Raw genomic sequence first — 12,110 nt, forward strand, 5'->3', positions numbered from 1 at the left:
TATCTTTCCTTATTATTTGACAATTTTAAAGAACATGAATTCAAGACAGGAGGTGAAGCATTGATGAGAAAGCACAGGGAGATTAAAATGTAACTGAATTTAGAGCGAGGAGGAATCCTGATGAGGGAGAAATCTGTGACTGACCTGTGATTGTTCTTGGTCTTTCACTGCCTCCCCTCTGTCCTTTTTACTCCCCAGCTTGGGATTGTTGGAGCCTTTGAATTTCTTGGCCCCCACTCCTTTGGTTTTGGCTCCTGAAGCCTTCTCTTGGCCGCCCTCCTGCTTCTTGGGTTTGACGAAGGGGAGGGGCTTGTCGTGCTCGCCTTTAACGTGCCTCTCATAGGGGAGGAGGAGCCTGAGGAAGAATGCAGGCAAAGGAATGCAGATGAGCTTGTGGTATGATCACGTTATGCCATGTCAGGCTGAACAAGGCACAATTACTAATCTATGTTTTGATTTATCACACACAAGCAAAAATTAATTTTCCGCAAACAGCAATTTTACATTGGAAAGAAAATGCACAAAACATTTGCACACCGTGACGTGGGCCAGGACAAGCATCTTCTCAACAAACCACCGTGCTTATTTTGGTGTCCATGCTAAAGGGTAAAATGTAGAATAAACAACATGAGTATTTTGTCTTGGTAACAGCAAAAACAGAATGAGCTGCAGCTTTGCCACAGGCATGCAGAGTATCAAATGCCTTTTTTAAAAACCTCCTTGCTTAAATATGTGCCAAACGTTAACAATCCTATCGTAATTAATCTAAGTATGGGGAGTTCCAGGTTCAGATAGGTGCCAGAATATGTGTGTGTTTGAGAGAGAGAGAGAGAGAGAGAGAATGTGAGTCACCAGTCATCTCCTGCTGAGACATATCACATTTGATATTAGTTAATCCTTGACAGGAAATAATAAATGTGTGTTGTGCTTATGGGTGTGTGCAGTGAATCTACACTGGGAGTGAGAGGGAGGGGAAATGCCTGTAAGAATTTAAATCTTGTATATCATATCATATCTAATTTAATATATAAATGTGATTAATCACAGAAGCCCTTAAAGTGGCTACAGTAATAAAATATTTCAGCTGACATGATTTAATCCAATGATAGCTGCATAAGCTCCAACTTAACTAAGTACATACGTAGAAAGAAAAACAAGAACATATTTTTGACTTCTGTTATTTCTCTTCTGAATACTTCTCAAGTAAATTTTCCGCATCTAATGTCAGAACTAATGGGAACATTAAGATCTGGATAACATAACAATACCCATGTGTAAAATAATGACGAAACCAGTGAGGGAAACTTTTCGTATTTTGTTGCTCAGAAAAAGAAAATGGAAATTGGCACAAGACCAGAAATAAGAAACGTTGTGGAAGAGGAAACCAAGACAACTGAAAAACTACAACACTCCAAACTTCAATAAGCTCCTCTGAAAATGTCTCCAGCTCCTCTGCCAGTTTATTTTCTCACAATAACAATCCATACAAGCCAGACAGAAACATGACTTTCTCAGTCATGAGAAAAATAAGGTATTCTCGTGTAACGACAAAAGACGGTTGCAGTATTCCTTTTAAGGGACATGGCGGTAAAACAAACAATGAATCAAGAGCTGTTTCGCCTCCTCTTCAAAAGGAAGAGAGAAAAAAAGCCTCCGAGAGTTCAAGAGGCTCTGTGGGATTTTTTGTTATTTTTCCTCTGAACAAAAGTGCTGGCAGGGAAAGCGGTGAAACTACATTTCATACAGCTGGTCTGGCACCAGGCCCCAGGCCAAGAAAGGAAATGTACTATTAAATGTGACTTATTGGAAAGACGGTGAGCAGAAAGTGTTTTGAGAGAGAATAAGGGAGGGAAAGAGAGCAAAAGAAAAAAAGAAACAAAGGGAGTGAAAGAGGGGATAATGACATGTTAATGAGGAGCAAAGCTGATTCTGAATGAAGGAACGAAGGATCCTCGAGAACAGAGATAAAAACATGCAACGATGGTAATTTATTGCAAACAAACGGTTCTCAGGCTGTCTATAATTAGAAATTGCTTCCCAGAAAAGGCAGGTAGATTAAATCTTTCGGTTACAAAACTGAGGATTTAATTTCTTCAGGCTTGTAAATGTATATAAAAGGCATAGAAAAATGGCATGTATATATTTATATATATATATATATACATACATGCCATACACACATACATTCAATACATACATACAGTATACCAGATTTCACTGTTGACTATCACAATGATCTGTGGGAAAGAGACGGCTGCCTTGGCCAGGGTCAACTTTATGGAATGTCAATATGGAGTGGGGGTTGGGTGTCACAGGCCCGGATAATGTAAGAGCTCAGCCCGGGAAATTACTGGAGCCTTAAATAGTTCCAAATGGAAAGGCTAAGAAACCAGAAATCAGTCTCAGGAAGTCCCCTACATCAGAATTGCTTTGTTATGCTTGATAATTACAGGATAATTTGAGCAAAACTGTAGCCTATAAAAACAATTATTTCTTTAAGTAGGACTTTCAATTCCAAATGGCTGAATAAGCAAATTAAGTTCAAGCTATAAGGGCACTTTTTACCACTATGTTAAACAAGGAAGTGTAAAATTCTAATCGAGGCCTCAGTGTGAACTGGAGTAATTCCAAGCAGTGTATATATAACTTAGTCATGATAATGTTATATAGCACTCATAATACAATACTACTTATATAAGTAGCAATTTCCTCCAAGGAAGGGGAAGGGTTGAAGCTTGGCAGCCACTGCATTAGTTGAGAGGGAGACAGATGTAGTTAATAGTTAGAGCCACTAGGGGGCCGTGTGCTGCACTCAGAGATTCCAGGAAGGAATTTCATTAAGTCAGGAGAGGCAACATTTTTATGAGGTCAATAAATACTTAACTTCCTCTCATGCCAATTTATCACTCGGCTTTTGTTTAAGCAGCCATTTTACATGTTGATAACAAGCAAGAAAAAATATTTAGCGAAGACATTAAACATTGAAAAGGCACAGATAGAAAATGTAATTAAGTTAAAGAATATTTATATTGAAATATATATATATATATATATACATATTTTGATATATATATATATATGAATGAAGTAATATTGTTTGTAATGACTCTCTCTTCACACACACACACACATATATATATATATAAATATATATATATATATAATGTATTATATCTGTGTGATCTTTCTTAAGAATCAATAACAGTCTGAAGCACAACGTCAAACCACAAATGTCAACTAAGCATGTTTGTGTCTTTGAAATAATGGATTGCACACAAAGCACCTCCCCCCCCCCCCCCCCAAAAACACAACTTGGCAAAAACAAGGTGACTTTACCAGCAATGTGCTGCTCTCATCTGAGTTTTGTGTTACAGGAACAAGCTGTGTGCTAGAATCCAAGAAATGCCTAAGTCACCAAATAAAGAGGGGAAAAAGCCTGCGGGTTGTTCCATTTCAACTATTTCCCTCCCATCTGTGCTGAAATTAATTTTAACTGGTGTTGTGTTAAGATCACAAGAGCTGCTTCACGCGTGAAAGAGGAAAATAAACTATTTTTAAAGAGTTGGTGGACAGGCCCCGGGGGCCGTGGAGAGATTTGGAGGGAAGAAAATGACTTACTTTTACAAGCCTGTAAGGAAAAGAGAATAATATCTAAAAAAAAAGATAACATCAAATCTTTATCGAATCTAAATGTAATGATTAGCCCAGCAAAGAGAAAACCGATAACTGCTGTGGAGAAAGAGAGGGATACGATGCCTGCAGAGGGATAAACAGACATTGTAGCTGGTCCCTCTGCTTTGGATTCATGCCTCAAAGCCCCTCTTTTGTCTCGAAGCCAAACCACTTGAGGTGACCCTCATTCATGCAGTTAAAACAGGAGGGCAGCGCAGGAATGTATGAAAAACTTAAGTCCTTTGTCAAGTCTGAAAATACCAGATTTAAAATGACCTCTACTGTTCCCCCGGGGTTTGCTCTCATTAGCTGCTGCTGCTGCAGCTTGTGGTAAATGTTCGCCATAGCAGGTGTGAACCAAGAGTGCTAACTGTTTAAAATAAGCGTGGGCTATTCTGCATGAAGACACACTCAAGTGTTAATTTCCAAAAATATACAGCATATGTTCCCTCTCGCTGCCCTACAGTGGACTAAAATCTCCGCGAGAATGTCATTAATTTAATTTGCTACACTGAACTAGTTATTAATCTCAGTAGACTTAAATAGATTCTCATGCAGTCGATTGCCTGTCACACGTCAGTGGCGTAATTTGTGATTTTTCATTGCCGCTAGGGAGAGAAACCTTGGACCTTTTGATTCAATTCCGTGCATAAAGAAATCATTCAATATTGTGATTTCTTAGATCGCCGGGGGAAAAAAAGAGGAGAGGTTTCTACACTGAATGCTCGATGAAGCATTTTGTCTTCTGGAAACCATCTAAGCTCTCACAGGTTAAAATAGCTGCTTTCTATTTTAGTGTAAAGAACATGCAGTGCTTTGGCTGCATTCCCACCACATCTCACATCCAGATTCAGCAGGAGAGTCATGCATATGCAAGGAATTTGGCCATGCTTTTGATGTAGACAACATTTTGAGACATTGTTTACAGTGTTAAGAAATGCTGACAGACAATATGCAACCGTGTTGTCACATTGCAACTTCTCTGCCTTTTTTCTCCCCGACTGTATTTCTAAATATTGAATCATTTTTGCTTCTTCATGCCGTTGTTTCTTTCTCTCTCTCTCTCTCTCTTTCCTGGTTTCTCTGGGGAATAAAAGACAGGGAGGACATGGAGGTGATACTCCCTCCCCGCCACCTCTTGTTGTAATCCCTATGCTTTAGAACGAGACACCAGAGTAATTGAAATCTTTGTTTGCTCTACAGTATTAGTCGAGGCAAGCTAAAGTGTAATGCGCCACATTTGCTGTATCTGCAACACAGCAAGGACAATGCTGACAGATGTTGACGAGTGCCAGACACTGAGCATCCGGCAGAATATAATTAAAAAACTCCTTTTCCTCTTTCGCTTACCCAATTCTGAACTTGATTGTAATTCCCAGTGTGTAGACCGGCTCAAGGTTTCCTTATAATCATGAGCAACACATGTATTTTTATAGCTGTAGAGCAGCTTTAGTGAATGCAGAGGAACATCGATACCAGGAGGAATGAATGAAGGCTGAATCAATACAACATCTAGTCGACTAAAATTGGAACAGGCGTGCATCTGTCTTAAAAGAAACGCATATCTGCATTTGAGCCGCAGACTATCTCACAGGCCTTGGACTGCATGTTCAGTACATCTGGCAAATCTAATAGTTAAAAGATGAAATGATCTAATGCAAAACTCCTCATCTGCGCTCACTGCTATTGCCCAAAAAACCTAAGAGTTTTTAAATAGCAAATTATTCTAAATTGCTTCTCTGTTGCCATGGATACCCCCCCTCCAATATCCCCAATACCAACCCTGTTGTGCAATTACATTAGAGTGCCAAGGCATGGTGAGGTATTAAAAATGTGTAACAGGCAGAAATGAACCGAGATAGGGAAATGTGATGTTTCTGTAACAAGAGATCACGTAGGAAACCGGGAAGATTAAATATGTAGGAGCTGTTAAAAGGCGCTGACCTGTATAATGAAAGAAACAGCATGAAGTGCAAAGCAGGGAGTGAGAGAGACAGAGAGACAGAAAATGGCACAGCACAGAAGCAAAAGGCAGTCTATTTCAAGGTTATTGATGCCATCTTTTTCATGACCTCATTTTTAATTCAGAGCGCTGGGCCCTGACAGCTAATCTCGGGAAACGGTTTAAATAAATATCATTAAAGCTTCCCCGTAGCTGCAGCGGCAGACCTTGGCTTGGACATTTCTGCATTGATTTTTCCCTGCACACTAATGAACGATGCTCAGCGACTAAAAAACAGTAACTTTGAAAATTACAATTAGCTGAGGTTATCTCCTGTTCAATTTCAGCCATGTAACTCCATTACCAACTGCTCCTGGACAGCATAAATATAGTGATTATGCCCCCGGCTCCATCTTTCACAATAACATCTCCTAGGAAACCATTTCATATGATTTTACCATTAGGGCTGTAAAAGGATAATGTGTATAATTTAAAATGAGAGCTGAATGCTTGTGGATGTATCCACAGTCTTTTACCCAAATAACGCCAATACAGCCAATAATATCTCCTTCATTTAACGCAATTAAATCCTGAAATATAGTGTCCTTCCTTCCCACTAGTGTGATACTTCACATGTCCTGCTCTACTGTACTTTGGCCCGTCGAGACAAATCAAAAGTGGTCCTTCAGAGAAGAGGTTGAAAACATAAGTGTTGTTCCAGTTTGCACACTGTACATTGGTCCCTGTGAATTATATTTCTGTTGCACATTGACTAATGATTAAAGGTGGAAACAAAGACGCCTCTGGGGAACAAACGCACACTTCAGCGAGCCCACAAACAGCCTCATTCATCATGCAGAGGGAATGGCCGTGTTTGCTGAGTTAATACAATGAAGCTAATTGCCCTCCAAGCAGCCCAAACACCAAGGCTCAGCTAAAATGATTCCCCTGAATGGAAACTTGCTCAGGTTCAGCTGATCTCTCTCTCTCTCTCTCTCTTTCTCTTTCTCCCTCCCCTCACACACACACACACGCCCCATCACCTCCAGCCCTCCCTCTTACACCTTCTCTCCCTTGCTTTGTATTGATTCAGCAATATTTTCTCTTAGCTGCTTCTCGGTGGCTGGAGAAGGAAAGGCCAGCGCAGCAGCAGTCACACCTCAGCTCTTCCCACAAGGTTTTTTCGTCCCACCCCGCCTGTCTTCCTGCGACCCCGTTTACACCTCAAAAACTGATGAAGAATGTGGCTTTTCATATCTCACTTCAAAGTCATTTATTGGCAGAGACGCTTCGTCCTGACTTCACAAAAAAGGATCAAACGCATATATTCTGACTTTTGCACACACAAAAAACAACAATATTTGACCAGAATCATCTCTGACACTTGAAAGTCACATCTATTATTAGTATCCATAAAACATATCCCTATTGGAGGCAGTGTGGGGAATGCAGCGTAAACACTGAAAGCTCCTTGAGCCAAAACATTTAGAGGCACTGTACAAACACAACACGCTGAACAATACTCTCTCACGGTTTCACAAATTTCCTGGAAAAAAAAAAAAACTACGGTCGCCACCGCCTGTGTTTGCAAATTTGCTTACAGCATGCAATCTTGACACAATATAAAGCTGCCCGCCTCCTCATATGGTACTTCTGGCACATTGCTGTATTACTGACAAGTGTGTATGTGTGTGTGTGTGTGTGTGTGTGTGTGTGTGTGTGTGTGTGTGTGTGTGTGTGTGTGTCTGAGCTGTGTGTGTGTGTGTGCCCGAGCTGTGCTGATGCATGAACATGCAGCAGCTGGAGGGATGTGGAGAGGGTCACCGGCCCAGAGGAATGACCTGCCTCATGAGCCACTGGTTATCTCTCGTTGAGAAGATCGTGTTTGGCATTTGTTTAACCTTGGGAAAGTGGGCGTGTGTGCATGTTTGTGTGTGCAAGCAGCCCTGAATAATACCCAAACAACTCCCTCAGGATCATATTCATATGCTTGCTTTGCTTTGGTAATACCATCTGAGTGATTATGATGTGGAGACTCAAACTGCTGCAGTATCTGACTAAATGATTCGTGGAATACATTTTCATTTTTTAACTTGCTGCTCTGTGTGCTTGTAATGGATATACGCGGTGGAGAGGGTAGTTACTCTATAAATGTGCATCCATGTAGGTCACTTAATAATTCAAAAGTTTGCAGTAATTTTGAGCTTTTAAATCCTCTTTAGACTGCTTGTACAGCAACATGGGTGGAGGTTATTGCATAATTGGTTCCACAGTGCCACACAACTAATCAATTAATCTAAAGAAAAGGAACAGAATCTCATCTCATCATGAATTGATTTAGACCCATAAGGAAAGCATTTCTTAATCCTATTAGAACTGCAGGCCCCACCAGTGAGAGACTATTCGTCACATATGTGTAAGTGCATTGACTTCCCCCTGAATAAGATCAATTATTCTCTTGTAGTGCCCTGATGTTATGAATAAAGCATTGTGAAATCATATCTGATGCAGCTGTGAGGAAGTTTACTCACTTCAGACGATGCAAACTGTTCCATGTGTGCATGCATAACGTGTCATATATAACTACCGAACATGATAACTCACCTCTCGTAGTGTCTGCGTGTACACGTGGCGGCACTTGTGCTGCTTGGGTTCCCGCCCAATTCATCATATACATGCTTCCACTGTCTTCGCACTGTGATCTGGAGGAATGGATGACGAGACAAAGAGAAAAGACAAAGAGAAGAAAATTAAAATACAGAGGACGGCAATGAGAAAAGCATGAGAGAAAAGAAGAATTGAAGAAAAAAAGAGGAGAACAAATAGAAAAACACAAGTGGTTCAGATCACTTTGAGGTCTTGGGGATTTACTGAGTCATGATGTTCCATTTATTGAATCCTCAACACTCAATTCTCTAACATAATAAGCTCCGTTAACATCATGCAGTCAGTTGTTCCTGCTCTAAGCCCGTATTCCATAACAGATGACGGGATACAACACAAAACACAAAACGTCAAGCTGCCACTGAGCCAACAAAGCCTGGACATGAAACGTGAGATAATCAGCTGCAGATATGAGGGTTTTTAAAAGGATATGAGCCCCAATTATATGAGCTGGATCCTGTTTATGGTCTGGTCTGGCTGTCTGTTTGGATGACATTAAACCAGCGAGCTAATGAAGAAACAGGCATGAGCAATACACTTGACGACTAAACATCAAACATTCACTTCCCTTTGGAAACACGTCGCACATGAACAGTAAATGAATAAATGGCAGGTGGGGCTGCCAAGTTAAATGGCTGTGCCTCATGCATACTCAGTTGTACTATACTTCGGTTGTGTGTGTGTGTGTGTGTGTGTGCGTGCATGTGGGTACACACTGTATGTGGATTTCACTTCATCTCCAACATGGGAAAAAATGAGCGATTTGATAAATTTCCTTCTGACCAGCGCAGAGCAGAGGAACATGTGTTTTCCACTCCAAGGGGGTTTTGAAACAACGGCATCATATTTTTGCTAAATGCGTCTCCGAGCAAGATTTTCTTCCTGGGAAAATAGTGACTGACCTCAAGGGGCAAAAGGAGGGCAAAAGAAAAGAAAAAAAGGCAGGGAAGAAACAAGGGAGGTAGGTAGGGTGTAAGTGACAACAGAGGAGATAATAAATAAAAAAGAGAGCGGGAGACGGGAAACAGAAAGAGGGGGGGATAGAAGATTGAAGGAAGAGACCTCCACCAAAGTGAGGGACCACATCACCACACATGTGAATACTTACCAACTCATATCCTCCTAGTTTCTGAGCAGCTTCAAACATGGTCCAAAGGTTGACTGTGGAAGACAGAAGACAAACAAGGCAGTCAGGAAACTGAGCTGAAAGACATGACGTCACATTCAGCCATTGCACCAGAGAGAGGGAGATAAATACAGGGCTGCAGGAAGTGTTCAGATCCTTTAGGTCAGTAAAAGCAGCAACAGCAACAAGTAAGTATACTACATTACAAGTAAAAGTCCTTCATTTAGGAAGTATTACCAACCAAATATACTGAAAAGTAGTCATTATGAAATGTCAAAATTCATATAGTGAAGTAATAAGGACACTATTTACATATTTTACATAATTCCTGAATACTTATGTATTGTACCACATACAATAACAGACAGATATATATATATATATATATATATATATATATATATATATATATATATATATAAGTGTTAAAGGATAACATCTTTTTCTAAAATAGTGTTCACACATACACTGCTCTTCAGCTGCAAGGATGAATATTGAGTGCTTGTACAATCACGGCTATGTGATAAAATACAGAATATGCTTCATCCTGACAAAGAGATGTGTTAACCGTCAACCGCTGCCTGCAGATATGAATGAAACCATTATAAGCATCAAACGCATGACAATGGACTCAAACTTCTGTTTGGACTAATGCAAATCCATTTGCATTGATTTCCCCATGCAAATACTCCATGACAGGCCGTATCAAAATACAAGTCTCGTGTAACATTTTCCTAAAAATAGCCATGTGAGCTTTTAGAAAGGCTTCACATGGCTGTCTATCTTTGAAAGACATTTTTTCCCACAAACAAAGAACCACAAGTTCATTGGTGCCCTTTTTTGTGCCAATGACATTTGTATTTGCTTTCTGTAACATCATTGTTTAACATTTTTATATGAAGGCATATAAATAAGAAAAGGAGGCCTCGCCTGGGGAGAAATCCATCAAAATTCAATCTGTGCGTACACAAAGCCTTGCATTTGTCAAAATGACATTTTCCTATCTCCGCATTTGACAGCATTGATTTTTTTTCTCCCTTCCCTCTTCTGTGCTACCGTTGTCAATGCACGGGTGGAATAACAAAGGGAGCAGGGTAGGTTTTTCTGTTTGAACTGAGCACTCCGGCGTATTGTGCTTTCTGACTGTAGAAACAGAAAGATGGTCTATTTAACTAGCGTGTTATGCATCGACAGTAATTACCACAATAGCACACAGGACTGCGAGGGAACAGAGCAGATAAAGGAAATGAGAGAACATGCCTTTTCTTAGATGTCTTGTCATTAGCAATTTCTTTTCTTAATTCCCCTCTATTTGGCAGGAGCAATTATCACTGAGATAAGGATGACAAAACAGGAACACAATGCAGCCTCGATGACACACCGATGGCATGGCAATTAGACAACAAGGCTGAATGAGGGAGACAAATTGGAACTGATGTTCACAATCACATGCTGATGCCCGAGCGGCGAAGCACACACGAGTTTGGCGTTGTCGCGCACACACAGTTACGAGTTAATCTTGCGGATCAAGGGCATTCAGAATATACAATGCAACCACAACGACTCCTGTTTTATTCTTCCTAAATCCACTTTCCCTCTCCCTCTCTCTCATTTCTTTCAGCGGCTCTCCTCTGCTGCACAGTACAACTTCAATGGCAGCAGCCGTAGAGCAAAGTCAATATTAACCGAGTGATAAAAAATAGAAGGACAGCCGCTTACATGAATAAACTGTAGCACAAAACTGTTTTCCTCTCCAACTGCAACGCTCCTTGAATGTCGCAGCCAACTATTTTCTGTCATTCCCTGTGATTCAGCTGCAAGTGTGCATTCGGGCTCCGTGAATGGGTTTAGAGAAGTAATTTAGAGCCACGTTTCGCTTTGTCGTTTCAAAGAATACTTTGTCAGGGGACTGTTAAATGGTGCCGCCTCGAGGCGTCGCATATTGCAGATGAATTAATCAATACAGTAAAAATATCTGCAACACTTTTTAAAAGCAATTCACTATTTCATCATATGTTTAAGCAGAAATAGTGAAAAACACCTACATATTTTACTTAATATTTTGGGGTTTGGAGATGTCACCTGGACTCTGGGATGCTATGAAGGGCATGTTTACATTATTTTATTTTTTGTTATAGACTAAACCAATAGCTGATCAATTAAAAGACAATACGTGTTCATTTCGTCCCTAAATGTTCAGAATAGTATTAGCTACCTTTTCCTTCCATATTACACTTAATATCTTGTAATTATTACATGTGTGGAGTCTCAGCTCAGATGTTTTATGCATACAAACCCTGCAGTGAAATATAAATTCAGCACGAGAGTGAGGTGGGAAAACAGGTGGGAACTGTGTTAAACTGGAGAAATGCATTTCACTGGTTTTAAAATATGTTATGAGCCAATCGGTTTAATGAAAGATTGACTGGATTTTGGGGGTTTATGTCTCTCCTGGGCTGTTAAGAGTCACAATTGCAGTCTTAAAAAATCAGGTAAGACTCCAGAGCAAGTAGATTAAAGAGGAATAAATAGTCACATTCAGATTTAGATCGGGTTATTTTTGGAGGTGAATCAAATTGGCGCGGCCACCAAAGCATGAGTAATTCTGCTAAATCATTCAACCATCTGTTGCTTTGTTAAACTCCACTTCATAAAAAGATTACTAGTCAAACGCAACTAAAATAACACAATTTCAATTTCCATTTC

General features: G+C 40.2%; 1 protein-coding gene across 1 annotated transcript in view; it reads right to left on the bottom strand.

The window, feature by feature from the left end:
- arid5b (AT-rich interaction domain 5B) overlaps positions 1–12,110 on the bottom strand; it is a 70,828-nt gene that overhangs the window by 4,245 nt on the left and 54,473 nt on the right. Inside the window, exons 7-9 of the mRNA XM_056435783.1 lie at positions 9,387–9,439; positions 8,219–8,316; positions 145–355 (exon numbers count right to left, since the gene is read on the bottom strand). Of these exons, the coding sequence (XP_056291758.1) occupies positions 145–355; positions 8,219–8,316; positions 9,387–9,439 (362 nt within the window). The remainder of the gene's footprint in view (positions 1–144; positions 356–8,218; positions 8,317–9,386; positions 9,440–12,110) is intronic.

Source organism: Pseudoliparis swirei, chromosome 17 (genome assembly GCF_029220125.1).
Source record: "Pseudoliparis swirei isolate HS2019 ecotype Mariana Trench chromosome 17, NWPU_hadal_v1, whole genome shotgun sequence".
In the NCBI taxonomy this organism is placed as follows: domain Eukaryota; kingdom Metazoa; phylum Chordata; class Actinopteri; order Perciformes; family Liparidae; genus Pseudoliparis; species Pseudoliparis swirei.